Below are 16,310 nucleotides of genomic sequence, written 5' to 3' on the forward strand. Positions count from 1 at the left end.
GGCAAGGTATGGCATAAAAATGTATAAACTGTGTGAAAGCACCTCAGGGTACACCCACAGGTTTAGGGTTTATGAAGGGAAGGATTCAAGAATTGAACCGCCAGAATGCCCCCCCTCCCTCGTAGGTGTTAGTGGGAAAATTGTCTGGGATTTAGTGCACCCCTTCCTGGATAAAGGTTATCACCTCTATGTGGATAACTTTTACACTAGCATCCCCCTGTTTAAGGCCCTTGGTTCAAGAGGTACAGCAGCTTGCGGTACTGTGCGCAAGAACCAAAGAGGCCTCCCAAAAACGCACATTGCCCAAGTAATGAGAAGGGGTGAAAGCAGGGGAATATGCAACGAAAATATGTTGTTGGTCAAATATAAGGACAAGAGGGATGTCCTTATACTGACAACAATTCACGGAGACAGTACCACCTCCGTCCCTGTACGAGGTACCAGTACCCACACCTCAAAACCTAATTGTATCCTGGATTACAATAGGTACATGGGCGGAGTGGATCTTTCAGATCAGGTACTGAAGCCGTACAGTGCCCTGCGGAAAACAAAAATCTGGTACAAGAAGGTGGCCGTGTATATCATCCAGATGGCACTGTATAACGCTTGCGTGCTATTCCGTTCTACCGGCCAGAGGGGGACATTTATGCACTTTCAAGAGGAAGTCATAAAGGGCCTAATATTTGGGAACCAGCAGGCAGAGGGCCCCAGTACTTCTAGTACTGGCCCCCGTATTGTACCAGGGCAGCATTTTCCTGATGAAATCCCCTCCACTGGAAAAAAGGGCAGGACACAAAAAAGGTGCAAAGTTTGCTATAAAAAGGGAATAAGAAAGCAAACTATTTTCCAGTGTGACACTTGCCCCGACAAACCCGGCCTATGTATAAAGGAGTGTTTTAAAATATACCACACATCTATGGAATATTAGGTTCATAATTTCACCGTGCTTCGGGGGTCTTGCTAATGCCACATAGCACCCACCATTCATTCCACCAGAATCTGAGCCGCAAAATCCAAAAATCACTCCTTCCCTTCTGAGTCCTGCCATGCACCCAACTGGTATTTTTTGGTCACATGTGAGGCATTGCCGTACTCGGGAGAAATTGGGGCACAGATTTTGGGGTGCTTTGTCTCCTTCATTCCTTGTGAAAATGAAAAATTTTGAGCCAGAACTGCATTTTTGTGTAAAAAAATGTAATTTTTCATGTTCACTGCCCAGTTTTATCAAAATTGGTGAAACCCCTGGGGGTTTGAAATGTACACTATACCCCTAGATGAATTCCCTGAGGGGTGTAGTTTGCAAAATGGGGTCACTTGTGGGGGGGTTCCACTGTATTGGTGCTTTGGGGGTCTTGCTAATGCGACATAGCACCCACCATCATTCCACCAGAATTTGTGCTGCAAAATCCAAATATCACTCCTTCCCTTCTTAATCCTGCCACTTTTTGGTCACACATGAGGCATTGCCGTACTCGGGAGAAATTGGGGCACAGATTTTGGGGTGCTTTGTCTCCTTCATTCCTTCTGAAAATGAAAAATTTTGAGCCAGAACTGCATTTTTGTGTAAAAAAATGTAATTTTTCATTTTCACTGCCCACTTGTATCAAAATTGGTGAAACCCCTGGGGGTTTGAAATGTACACTATACCCCTAGATGAATTCCCTGAGGGGTGTACTTCGCAAAATGGGGTGACTTGTGGGGGGGTTCCACTGTATTGGTGCAACATAGCACCCACCATTCATTCCACCAAAATCTGTGCTGCAAAATCCAAAAATCACTCCTTCCCTTCTGAGTCCTGCCATGCACCCAACTGGTATTTTTTGTTCACATGTGAGGCATTGCCGTACTCGGGAGAAATTGGGGCACAGATTTTGGGGTGCTTTTTCTCCTTCATACCTTCTGAAAATGAAAAATTTTGAGCCAGAACTGCATTTTTGTGTAAAAAAATGTAATTTTTCATGTTCACTGCCCACTTGTATCAAAATTGGTGAAACCCCTGGGGGTTTGAAATGTACACTATACCCCTAGATGAATTCCCTGAGGGGTGTAGTTTGCAAAATGGGGTCACTTGTGGGGGGGTTCCACTGTATTGGTGCTTGGGGGGTCTTGCTAATGCGACATAGCACCCACCAAAATTCCACCAGAATCTGAGCTGCAAAATCCAAAAATCACTCCTTCCCTTTTGAGTCCTGCCATGCACCCAACTGGTATTTTTTGGTCACATGTGAGGCATTGCCGTACTCGGGAGAAATTGGGGCACAGATTTTGGGGTGCTTTTTCTCCTTCATACCTTCTGAAAATGAAAAATTTTGAGCCAGAACTGCATTTTTGTGTAAAAAAATGTAATTTTTCATGTTCACTGCCCACTTGTATCAAAATTGGTGAAACCCCTGGGGGTTTGAAATGTACACTATACCCCTAGATGAATTCCCTGAGGGGTGTAGTTTGCAAAATGGGGTCTCTTGTGGGGGGGTTCCACTGTATTGGTGCTTGGGGGGTCTTGCTAATGCGACATAGCACCCACCAAAATTCCACCAGAATCTGAGCTGCAAAATCCAAAAATCACTCCTTCCCTTTTGAGTCCTGCCATGCACCCAACTGGTATTTTTTGGTCACATGTGAGGCATTGCCGTACTCGGGAGAAATTGGGGCACAGATTTTGGGGTGCTTTTTCTCCTTCATACCTTCTGAAAATGAAAAATTTTGAGCCAGAACTGCATTTTTGTGTAAAAAAATGTAATTTTTCATGTTCACTGCCCACTTGTATCAAAATTGGTGAAACCCCTGGGGGTTTGAAATGTACACTATACCCCTAGATGAATTCCCTGAGGGGTGTAGTTTGCAAAATGGGGTCACTTGTGGGGGGGTTCCACTGTATTGGTGCTTGGGGGGTCTTGCTAATGCGACATAGCACCCACCAAAATTCCACCAGAATCTGAGCTGCAAAATCCAAAAATCACTCCTTCCCTTTTGAGTCCTGCCATGCACCCAACTGGTATTTTTTGGTCACATGTGAGGCATTGCCGTACTCGGGAGAAATTGGGGCACAGATTTTGGGGTGCTTTTTCTCCTTCATACCTTCTGAAAATGAAAAATTTTGAGCCAGAACTGCATTTTTGTGTAAAAAAATGTAATTTTTCATGTTCACTGCCCACTTGTATCAAAATTGGTGAAACCCCTGGGGGTTTGAAATGTACACTATACCCCTAGATGAATTCCCTGAGGGGTGTACTTTGCAAAATGGGGTGACTTGTGGGGGGGTTCCACTGTATTGGTGCAACATAGCACCCACCATTCATTCCACCAAAATCTGTGCTGCAAAATCCAAAAATCACTCCTTCCCTTCTGAGTCCTGCCATGCACCCAACTGGTATTTTTTGTTCACATGTGAGGCATTGCCGTACTCGGGAGAAATTGGGGCACAGATTTTGGGGTGCTTTTTCTCCTTCATACCTTCTGAAAATGAAAAATTTTGAGCCAGAACTGCATTTTTGTGTAAAAAAATGTAATTTTTCATGTTCACTGCCCACTTGTATCAAAATTGGTGAAACCCCTGGGGGTTTGAAATGTACACTATACCCCTAGATGAATTCCCTGAGGGGTGTAGTTTGCAAAATGGGGTCACTTGTGGGGGGGTTCCACTGTATTGGTGCTTTGGGGGTCTTGCTAATGCGACATAGCACCCACCAAAATTCCACCAGAATCTGAGCTGCAAAATCCAAAAATCACTCCTTCCCTTCTGAGTCCTGCCATGCACCCAACTGGTATTTTTTGGTCACATGTGAGGCATTGCCGTACTCGGGAGAAATTGGGGCACAGATTTTGGGGTGCTTTTTCTCCTTCATACCTTCTGAAAATGAAAAATTTTGAGCCAGAACTGCATTTTTGTGTAAAAAAATGTAATTTTTCATGTTCACTGCCCACTTGTATCAAAATTGGTGAAACCCCTGGGGGTTTGAAATGTACACTATACCCCTAGATGAATTCCCTGAGGGGTGTAGTTTGCAAAATGGGATCACTTGTGGGGGGGTTCCACTGTATTGGTGCTTTGGGGGTCTTGCTAATGCGACATAGCACCCACCAAAATTCCACCAGAATCTGAGCTGCAAAATCCAAAAATCACTCCTTCCCTTCTGAGTCCTGCCATGCACCCAACTGGTATTTTTTGGTCACATGTGAGGCATTGCCGTACTCGGGAGAAATTGGGGCACAGATTTTGGGGTGCTTTTTCTCCTTCATACCTTCTGAAAATGAAAAATTTTGAGCCAGAACTGCATTTTTGTGTAAAAAAATGTAATTTTTCATGTTCACTGCCCACTTGTATCAAAATTGGTGAAACCCCTGGGGGTTTGAAATGTACACTATACCCCTAGATGAATTCCCTGAGGGGTGTAGTTTGCAAAATGGGGTGACTTGTGGGGGGATTCCACTGTATTGGTGCAACATAGCACCCACCATTCATTCCACCAAAATCTGTGCTGCAAAATCCAAAAATCACTCCTTCCCTTCTGAGTCCTGCCATGCACCCAACTGGTATTTTTTGTTCACATGTGAGGCATTGCCGTACTCGGGAGAAATTGGGGCACAGATTTTGGGGTGCTTTTTCTCCTTCATACCTTCTGAAAATGAAAAATTTTGAGCCAGAACTGCATTTTTGTGTAAAAAAATTTAATTTTTCATGTTCACTGCCCACTTGTATCAAAATTGGTGAAACCCCTGGGGGTTTGAAATGTACACTATACCCCTAGATGAATTCCCTGAGGGGTGTAGTTTGCAAAATGGGGTCACTTGTGGGGGGGTTCCACTGTATTGGTGCTTGGGGGGTCTTGCTAATGCGACATAGCACCCACCAAAATTCCACCAGAATCTGAGCTGCAAAATCCAAAAATCACTCCTTCCCTTCTGAGTCCTGCCATGCACCCAACTGGTATTTTTTGGTCACATGTGAGGCATTGCCGTACTCGGGAGAAATTGGGGCACAGATTTTGGGGTGCTTTGTCTCCTTCATTCCTTGTGAAAATGAAAAATTTTGAGCCAGAACTGCATTTTTGTGTAAAAAATGTAATTTTTCATTTTCACTGCCCAGTTGTACCACAATTGGTGAAACCCCTGGGGGTTTGAAATGTACACTATACCCCTAGATGAATTCCCTGAGGGGTGTAGTTTGCAAAATGGGGTAACTTGTGGGGGGGTTCCTAAATTTTAGCATCTTATGGTGCCTAGAAACCTACATGGTGCCTAAAAAATAATCTCATAAAAAGGAGGCTCCAAAATCAAGTAGGTGCTCCTTCTATTATGAAGCCTGTGGTTTGGTCAACGTGCACACTAGGGCCACATATAGGATATTTTTGAAAACAAAAGAATTGGGGGAATCAATTTTTAGTCACATTTCTCTAGTAAAATGTACTGTGTTCCTTAGAAAAATGTATTAAAATTGCAAATCTGCAAAAAAAATGAAATTTTGAAATTTCACCTACACTTTGTTTTAATTCCTGTGAAACACCTAAAGGGTTAACAAACTTCCAAAATGCTGTTTTGAATACTGTGAGGGGTGCAGTTTTTGAAATGGCATCATTTATGGGGGTGTCTCACATACAAGTCCCTCAAAGTCACATCAGAACTGAACTGGTCCCTAAAAAAATCAGTGTTTGAAATTTTCTTGAAAATTTGAGAATTTGCTATTCATATTGTAAGCCTCCTAGTGTCCCAAAAAATTAAAAGGAAGTTGAAATAATGATGGAAACATAAAGTAGACATATGGTCTATGTTAGTTATTAACTATTTTGAGTGGTATGATTATTTGTCTCACAAGCAGAAAATTTAACATTTTGCAAATCGCTAAATTTTCCATTTTTTCACGACATTTTGGTATTTTTCACAAAAAAACACAGACTGTATCGACCCAAATTTACCACTAATTTGAAGTACAATGTGTCACGAAAAAACAATCTCAAAATCACTGGGATAAGTAAAAGCAAAAAAAAGTTATCCCCACTTAAGTGAGACATGTCAGATTTGAAAAAAATGGCTCTGTCAGGAACGCAAAAACTAGCTCTGTCAGGAAGGGGTTAAACAATTTTAACAGTTCATGCGGCGTTCCCTTACAAAACTAAACGTGATACTCGGAATCTTCATCACTTGTACGCCTATAACTTTTGTTTAGAGGGCCACAGGTCAGAATATTCTGTGCTGGTTGGGAGCTGTAAATATTTTAAAATCATACATCACATGCAATCTACGTATACTAGTAGCACATTTCTGTACAATTTACTTATGTGTATGTCTTTAAAAAATAAAATGTGCAATGTTTGTGCTTATCAGCAGATGTAATGTTGACCAATGTTTTATTTTCCAGGTCAGGATTCAGATTGCTCAGAGAGCAGCAAAGAAGACCAGGTTTGTCCAGTGGTGTGTCTTGGCTTACATGTCTGTACAGTTTGGCGTCCTCGCCCGTCTGACGTGGTGGGAGTATTCTTGGGATATCATGGAACCGGTCACTTACTTTATCACTTACGGCGGTGTCATTGGAATGTATGGGTATTTTTTACTAACAGGCAAGGTGAGCAATGTACCTTTTTTATGTTACAATACTGGAAATAATGATTGTTATCAACTGTGTGTATGTATGTATGTGTATGTACAGAAAGCATGCACATACATGTTACATTAATCTGGTACCCATTCACATCGCAAACACAGGTCAGAATTGGGATTGCGATCTTGGTTCCGCCCTGGGTCGCCCATTATACAGGGCGACCCAGGTTTAACCCTTCTTATAACCCGGGTTGCTCGACCTGGCTTATAAGGTTTCGTGCTTTTCACACTGCACCTCAACCCGGCAACAACCCGGGTTGACACGGGTTAGTTTGGCGATGTGAAAGGGGTATGGGTGATCTTGCTCAGGCCATTGTATAATCCTTACAGCGTTAGTCACATTTCTTGCAGTTGGGTCATTCCTACAATGTGTAATGGTGCCCATACACGGTGTGATACGCACTGTGCGTGTTGAACTAGATCGAATCATATCTAGTCCAAAATGCATCCGATGTGCTGACCCAGTGTCCGTTTCGAACTAGGTCTTGTTCAAAAAGTACCCGCTGCACTTTTTGGACTGTATGATGTGATGTGTGTGGGAGCGCGCATCGAATAGGCAGCCCAAAATGTACCGTGTATGGGCACCATAAATGCAACTACTATGCTGTGATTGGGAATGTTAAAAAGATTAGGGGGCCCCAGTTATTACCCAAATGTCTGCACCAACCCTGCATTATGCTTAATTTAAGTTTTAAGTTATCTTTTATTTATTTTTTATTTTGTACTATGTCCTTTTTGCTTTTTACGCCTGTAAAGTGCCTTGAGTCTGTTTATAGAGCTATAAAAATAAAATTAGTATTATATAATAGGGCATCCACTGATTTTTATATACAAGCCATGTGAATGCCTTCAATATCACCTTCATAGTGTAAATTCTATATTGTCCTATACAGGACATAGAATCCTTAGCTTAACTGCTCATTTAGTATTCTATGGGTGGGCTGTGAGTTCGGCGGGCGTGTGGGATGGTACTGAACTCGTAAATGATTGCCCCTTTTAAAAAAAAAAATCTCTAAAGCTGTGTACACACGGGGGCGATAGGGGCTGAAATCGCTGGAAATATGGTTGCAGGCGACCATATTGCCAGTGATGGGAGAGTGGTCCGGCGATAAATCGCCGGGTGCGCGCTCCCGTTTTCAGCCCCATTCTAATCGCTGGTCATAGGAGCTTGCTCCTGCGACCAGCTGATTACCTCTATGGCACCGCCGGCTGAGGTTCCTTTTCATCAGCGACCATCTCTAGTCGCTGATAAAAAGGGGACACTGAGCAATATATTGCTGAGCAATATATCTCCCCCCGTGTGTACGTGTTATGGCATGGTTTTGCCATAAAAAAAAAAAAACTCTGTTCGTCTGCCATCCTAGATGGCCACTGGAGCTGTCACAACCCATTACATCCAGCCCTATGTTGCAGTCAGGGAAGAGGCTAACTTGGTCATGCGTAAGGCGTGATCAGGTGTGTCCTGGACAGTTAATAGCTATGTGGGATTGTTCATTCATTTTAAGTGCACGTATCATTATCTAGATATCACAAGACCCAGATAAACCCTCTATACAGTATATTTTAATATTTCCAAAAAGTTAACCATACCCCAGTACATTATAAACGCATTATCGCTGTACATGAAGAAAGGTAAAATATTAAATAATGGATGTTTTTGTGTTATATTTATTATGTCTTTTTTCATGTAATCATTTCTTTCTACAGGAATATATTTATCCAGATGCCACAGACAGGCAGTTCTTAAATTTTTTCCATAAATCTGCCAAAAAAACGAGTTTTGATTTTCTAGAATACAATCGACTCAAGGATGCTATTGCTCAGGTATGCTTTAAAAAATCTTTATAATGCTGGGTTCTTAACATTGAATGTGAATTGAACTTGAAGGTGTTCCTCATTTATAGCTGGCTTGGTCTAAAGACCCTGTTCTAATTCACCTGCCAGAGCTGTGTTGTATCTTTTAAGGCCCCCATACACTGCGGCGATTTCTCCCCTCAGAGAAGTCACCGACAATCTCCCCCCCCCCAATTGAGCGATATATCTCATGCAGTTATTTTGCACACAATACTAGACAAGCCTGCTCAGTTGCACAAGCAGTCCAAGAGATTGCTTGTGCAGCCGGTGCGACTCGCAGGTTCCAGGGCACCTGCAATTTAGACCCAAATTGCAGGTGAATACCATACTATTTTTTTATGCCAATGATGACACAATATATCGGTACTTTACTTCAACGGTCAATATATCGGCCAGTGTGTACCTAGCTGTACAGTCAAAGTTATGTCATGTCATGCTTGAGCATAGGTGGCTAATTAAGTCATCTGTGCTCAAGTATACTTTAACCATTACTTTAATTTTATATCTCTGTGCAGTTAGGTAAAATAACTTTCAAAATATTTGAAGTTAAGTGGTTTCCCACATATCATGTGAGGTTTATTAGCAGGTCTAATTGTTTTACATATGCAAATATACCTTTTTTTTGTTTTATTTCCAGGCTGAGTTGGACCTTAAAAGACTGCGCGATCCCCTGCAGATGCATCTCCCAATCCGACAGATTGATGACAAAGATTGATCATCGTGTAACTCTTAAATCCCCAGCGAAACCTGCGGATATCTCTTGCCTTTGAAAAAAAAAAAAAGCGTTATAGGTGATAGCTGGGATGTGGTATTGGGATAGGTGATCATTTCTCGCTCCATTTTTTTTTCCTTAATTTTTTTATTTCTCTTTTATTTTTTGTGTTTCTTCCATATGTGTTTTTGAGGTTTTGTTCATTTTTTTTTTTTTTTTTTTTTTGTATCTTTTTTTTAATTTTTTTTAAGCTGTTAAAACAATCTAACAGAAAAGATTAAAAATGGAATTTAATCAGCGTTTGGGGCCTTGCCATTGTTAAAAGCCGCTCCTATAAGGGCTTGGAAGATTTCTTATTCAAATAATATCTATTTTAGTTGTCAGTGAGTGAAAATGAATCATAAATACATGGATGAGGGTTCCGAACGAATTACATTTTTGTTTTTTGAGAATTTTTTTTTTCGTTCCACCCTAATTTTATGGTGTTTAGGATGTGGCAGCACACATTGGTTTAATGGTTTACCGAGCTACTGGAGACACGCCAGTAATGTAGCGCACAATTAATGCCATTTGGAAGAACGTTGGATCAGATATACCAGACGTAACCTCAGCATAACAATCGTCTCCAGTCTTAAAGCATTTTGTTGCAGTTGATATTGAGACATTCTTGCACCGACCTGTCATGAATCTCCAGGTTCGTGCATATGCCTGTCTGTGTTTAGATACAACACCGTTGAATTTTTATCCAAGTCCCAAACACCGTGAAACTTTCTGCTATGCATCTTAACAAACCGCACGTGATTTTCCTTGTAATCACTTTCTAAATGTCCCCTGTTCTTCTCCCTCCCACTGCCTTGGCTATATATATATATTTCAGGGGCTCAATGCATGGATAGATTTTATGTTCGTTATTTTTGGGAGGGAGATGTCCACATGTACCTGCACTCTCGGATTGATGGCTCAGTGGGGTAATGAATCAAAGCTGCGTGACTGCGAACAGTTACCACCTCATTCTGATGACCTGAAAATCAATTGTCATCTTAAAGACTCTCCATCTTCTGGCTGGTGTCCTGTTTCTAGAAGCGCAACAACTTCATGGATCAAACACCCAACATCCAGGGGTTTTATATACCGTATCCATCGCTGAAGGATTAAAGAGTGGAAACGACTGAGATATCACCTCTATCTTTGTTCCAAAGATTTCAGGGGTTTTCTTTAATTTTTTTCTTTTGGAATAAGCTGCTCTTCCACAGACTTTCAATATCAAAATGGTGCAGTCTCTTGTTGGGGTTGGCATGGTGGGTAATAAAAGTTTGTTTCCGGCTACACGTCTGTAGAGACTATTTTATTTCTCTTCTTTTTTTTATGTTTTATTTTATTTTTTAAGGACTCCCCACTGTGAAAGGCTCCTACTTCAGGGATAGGATTACAGAACTAAAGGAGTGAAGCCAGATGACTGGTGCCTTGCTTATATTGAAATAGAGAGGAGAGGAACTGTTCTCTTCATATATTAAAGGACATAGCTGGCAGTTAAGTTACCAAGGACTCCATGCCAGCCTAACTCTTGTTCACATGGAACGTAGTTGGCGGATGCTGCCAACTCTCGCAGTCTTAAGTAACTGCCTAATCTATGTCCCTCCTCTCAGGTGGATTGATTCCTTTTTCCATAATTGTCTTGTTTTTTTTTTTTTAGTCTTTTGTGTCCTGTACTTCAAAATTATAGCTCCATGCAGAACATAGACTACAGAACGCAGTAACTGCTTTCCACAGGTGGTGACTAATGTCCACTTCCTGGCACTCTAGATATAGTCCCTGCCATGTCTATGTCTTTTTAAGTTGTGCCCTGTAATATATGGGGTGGGATGGCTGGTATGGAAATAGCAAGGTTGACAATCATCTTCCCCTACAAATGTAGCGCATAGGATGTCAAAAGTAAATTTACGATCCATTTAAAGCGATTTAAACCAGAATTAGTTGTGATGCCAAGTTTGTAGCCTGGAATTATGTTTCTGCTTGGATGTCTATGATCTTGACCAGGAGTTCCTCTTTTTAACACTAACACAAGCTAAAGCTTTTCTTTTACCATTTGCACTTCTGCTGCTGAAGGAGCTGGAAGCACATACCCACTGAGGCCTTTCCAGCAACACATGGTTTAATCCTGTCTGTACAGGTGGAAATGAACAGGAAATGTCTCTAAAGGGTGTAGGGTGGGAGGGGGGTGTGGAGCATGGAGGAATGTCCTATAAATAAGCAAAATATAGATGTGTAAAATCATGTAACATTTATGAAATATGTATAAAAGAAAAAATGTAATTCTGCAACAATAAACACTTATTCAATTTTTCAAGTAAAGTTGTAAGTTTATACTTTTTTGGGGGTGGCAAGAATTAATTTTTTTTTTTTTTTTAGTTTCCCATTACAATTGACCTATGTAAAATACACAGAATTTAACTTGTTTACACATTTTAATCATTTATATTGTTACAGTAGCGTGCGAGTTATATATATTTGTGGTTGTAAAGACACATCGTTTATGAGGAAAGAAGAAGGGAGAGATGAGTAGAAGGTGGGATGGGAACAATAGGAAAATGTAGAGGGAACAGGTACAATGCAAATAATACATACAAAGGGAACACACATTGAGGGACAGTCCTAATGGGTAAAAAATGTACTGTACATACAGATTTGATAAAGCGAATCCTAGAAAGATGGTGACATATATACGCTAGGGTGTCCGAGTATAGGACAAACGGAGATAGGGGATGATTAATATTTTACCTGGGCACTTTGCAGTAAGCTTTGTAAAGGAGGAGATTGGAGTGGATTTGCAGGAAGAATACTAGTCACGCAGTCTCATCATATCTGCAATGCACTGCAGCACCACATAGTTTGGGTACACTGTTTTATAGATCTAGTAGTAATAACGCAATGTGTGTCCTGAGATGTATATGTGCAGTAGGAGTTACCATGGTAGAGGAAAGAGAACCGTGGGAGGGGTGACCCGTTCTTTAAAAGCATTGAGATTATTATATGTGTTACTTGGATGCTGTGTTCTATATTATGAAATACTAGCAACAATATAGAGTAGCATAGCTACAATAGGTGATGGCCATTAATACACGGGCATTCCTTGCCTATCTTTGGTGTTACTCCACTCCTGTTGTGTGTGTCAGGGTTATGAATGTACACAAGTGGTCCTTTTGTCACCCCTATATATTTTCCTTAATCATATTATGTACTGCTCTGTATTTCAAAACCTATTTATTTTATTTTTTTTCTTACCACTTTCTGTATCTTTTAGTATATTTAACACATGAACTATGATTTGCTTGACTGTTGTATTTTCGTTTTCTAGTCCATTTCTAAATGCAGTGCAGAATCATCCCCCCCCTTTTTTTTTTTTTTAATCATTATGAAGCCTCCACTTACTGGGACGCTCTGAACATTTTTGGCAGAACTTTTAATAATTCTGAGTAAGACCTATGACTTTTGTAGATGCATTGTTGTCGCAGATGCATTGTACTTCCTTAGAATAGTGCAAGTGTGTGGGTTATTTCTTTCACTGAATAAAATATGACCGTGAAGCTTTCATGTTTGCAAAGGGGGTATTGTTTCATCAATATTTAATCATCCGTATCTCAGTCTACTCCCTGTAGATTTCTTAATAAGTTAGGGAAGATGGGATGCTGATATACAGTAAATTCTCACAAAAAATTCTAGACTGTTCAGTGCAATAAATTTGCCGTAATTTCCTCTTGCATATTCTGCATGCAGATCGAGCCACTCCAGTTCACATATTATATACTTGTTATACTACTTGCCATGTCCAGCGCTATGTTATTTAGAAAAAGTAGATTTTGTATGGTGCAATCACAATATGGAAGATTTGTGCTCTTTGAATCCCGGGTCAAGTGTTGGGGCTTTAGTGAAATGTATCTTCTCATTTTTAAATGCTTCTTGACACCTTCATGTGGGAACCAGGGTTAAAACAGTTTTTGGTACCTGGGGCAATAGGTAATTTCTGCCCGCCCCCTCCTCTACGTGCATGTATGGGTATTACATCCGGGCCCTATATATCCCAAGTATTCAGTCAGTCATCTTAGTCAACTCACATGTCTTTACTGCAATCGCCCTAAATAGGCCCTCTTGACAATATCATGTGAGGCTGTTCTGATTATAGTGATGTATGACACATTTCGTAAATAAGGTACTGTACATTTTCGTGAAAAAAAAAGAGTCACGCTAGAAGATGAGGGGCTCTGTGCAAGACAGCAATAAATATGTATGAGGTCACATCTGTGGGTGAATAAGATGCATTTTCGGCAAAAAAGACACCTTTGGTGAAATTTGATAGGATGAGAGATTCAGAAAGTGAGAGATTTAGTAAGAAATCTCCAGTATTTTTTTTGGTACTTGTTTCCTATCTGGGCGCCCGTCGTGGTGATCGCGGGTACATTTATGTCTGGCCGCGACGTGACCGACACGATGCCCCCGATTTCCCATTGAAACCCATGTTAAACATGGAAATCGCGTCGGTCGCGTCGCGGCCGGCCATAAATGTACCCGCGATGCCCACGACGCGATGCACCCGATTTCCCATAGGAATCAATGTTAAATGGCCCGACCGACGCGATTTTACTGTTAAATGCCTCAATGGACCCCGATGTGGCCATAGGAATCAATGTTAAATGGGCTACAGAGCCCAAATAGGCACTATTAACCCTTAAATGTCCCTCCAAATTTTTAACACCACCCCACGATCCACGCCAACCCGAAGCGTGGCGAGCGCAGCGAGCCCGCGAGGGGCGGCGGTACGCGTCCTCCGACCTTTTCATGCCCTACTATCCACTAGGGCGTGGAGTGAGAATAGAATAGTGTGGCGAGCGCAGCGAGCCACCGAGCCCGAAGCGTGGCGAGCGCACGCGGATACCTTCACAGGTAAACGCGTCCCTTCGCGGGCTTCCCAGGTGTCCGCGTCGCCATGGACACCTGGGAAGCCCGCAAGGGGACGCGTATAACTGTGAAGGTATCCGCGTCCCCTCGCGGGGCTCGCTGCGCTCGCCACGCTTCGGGCTCGGTGGCTCGCTGCGCTCGCCACACTATTCTATTCTCACTCCACGCCCTAGTGGATAGTAGGGCATGAAAAGGTCGGAGGACGCGTACCGCCGCCCCTCGCGGGCTCGCTGCGCTCGCCACGCTTCGGGTTCATGTTGATGGCGGGGTGGCGTCAACTACTTTTGGGGGGACATTTTTATGTTCAGGGGTGTTTATGCCCCATTTCCCATTGTTCCCTATGATAATTTGGGGAAATTGATCCATTTAACATTGTTTCCTATGGTAAATCGCGGTCATCGCGGGTAAATTGAGGCATTTAACATTGTTCTCTATGGGAAAATCGCGGGCATCACGTCTGGCACATCGCACCCGATTTTTTTATCGGCCGCGATGCCCGCGATGGCCCCGATTTTACCCCCGATGCCCGCGATTAAAATCGTGGGCGCCCAGATAGGAAACAAGTACCTTTTTTTTTAAAAGCAGCAATCATTTACACTGCAAAATCAAACTGGTTTTACAGTGTAAATGATTGCCGCGTTAAAAAATACTGGAGATTTCTTACCAAATCTCTCACTTTCTGAATCTCTCATCCTATCATATTTCACCCCTAATGTTAGTCGAGTTGCATGGGACTTGCCAGCTTACTCATGCCAGGAATCATATGCTGGGTACACACCTACAGATTTATCTGTCCTATATCTCTGGTGGGAGCAAAAAACTGAAAATATATGGGAGAAAATGACAATCAAAAATTTGCTCCCAAACATTGGAAAACAGACAAAGGTCATTCAGAAAATTTGCTTAAATCAATTTTATATAACAAATTTATCCAAACAATAGTTTTTATCTGTTTTCCAGCATTTGGGAGCAAATGTTGATTGTAATATGCTCCCATACTTTTCAAGATTTTTGTTCCCCTTGGACAGATTAGCCTGGATATATACAAAGATTTATTGAACCTGCACCCACCAGGTGCACAGGTGTACTAATTACTCAGACACATATTATAAGGTCCGCAGGTGGAGTTAATTATTTCACTTGTGATTCTGTGAGGAGACCTGCAAAACATGCACTGTGTGGGGTAATGAGGACCGAGTTCCCTGAACAATGATCTAGTTAGATTGCTTAGAAAATGCCTCTACATTGCTACATGTGTGCGGGCAATAGAGATGTACATACTTCAAGACCATTCAAATGAAAGGCCAATATATTACAAGCTCATCGACTGGTGCGTACCACCAATATGTCTGAACTACATCATTCAGAAATACAGTACTTTATCACATTGGCTGTGAAGCACATTTGATGCCCAATATTATTCCGCATCTGGCTGTGTATACTTGTACACTTGCTGTATGGACTACGAATGACAGACTTCTCAAGTAGGAAGGCATATTTAAATGCCCACTTAGATGTCATCAGGCATGACTCCTTAAGTAAGTTTGTATGCACAATTGTCAGGTTGGCCAGGTGTGTGCCCAGCTTTACTCTTTCTGACAAAGAAATGTTATGTTTGATCAATAAATTAATCTCTATCCTTTGTGGGTACTTATGTAATATCTGGGCTTCCGTTTTTCTTATGAGATCGCATCCCCTCGCGGGGCTCGCTGCGCTCACCACGCTTCGGGCACGGTGGCTCGCTACGCTCGCCACACTATATAAAAACAACTCCATGCGTAGTTGGATAGTAGGGGTATGAAAAAATGGGGTGCATTTAACATGGGAGCCCAGATAATACATAAGTACCCCTTTGTGTTATTTGGGTTCTAAATAAATTGTTATCCACTATCCGGGAAATGTCCATCCGCTCCGGAGGTTTCACTGCCCCTTCAGTGGTCGGATTCCTTCATGTACTTAGGTATTCTGATCTCGAATGACCATCGACAATTTATACCATTAAATCTTGATCCTTTGGTAACAACTATCCGCTCTAAAATACGTATATGGACTAAGCTGCCACTAACTTTAACTGGTCGGGTAAACCTAGTCAAAATGGTTTTCCAGACCAAAATATTGTATGTTCTACAACAGTCCCCGGTGTACATTCCCCAGAAAGTCTTTGATACAATTAGTGGCTTGCTTTCTTCCCTTATCT

At 41.8% G+C, this 16,310-nt stretch overlaps 1 protein-coding gene across 1 annotated transcript in view; it reads left to right on the forward strand.

Annotated features, from left to right (window-relative positions):
• MCU (mitochondrial calcium uniporter) overlaps window positions 1-11,512 on the forward strand; it is a 126,535-nt gene extending 115,023 nt beyond the window's left edge. Inside the window, exons 6-8 of the mRNA XM_083148444.1 lie at window positions 6,356-6,559; window positions 8,302-8,418; window positions 9,086-11,512. Coding sequence (XP_083004570.1) covers window positions 6,356-6,559; window positions 8,302-8,418; window positions 9,086-9,163 — 399 coding nt within the window. The 3' untranslated portion in view covers window positions 9,164-11,512. The remainder of the gene's footprint in view (window positions 1-6,355; window positions 6,560-8,301; window positions 8,419-9,085) is intronic.
• Window positions 11,513-16,310: the final 4,798 nt, after the last annotated feature.

Source organism: Crinia signifera, chromosome 6, assembly GCF_055691185.1.
Source record: "Crinia signifera chromosome 6, ASM5569118v1, whole genome shotgun sequence".
Classification (NCBI taxonomy): domain Eukaryota; kingdom Metazoa; phylum Chordata; class Amphibia; order Anura; family Myobatrachidae; genus Crinia; species Crinia signifera.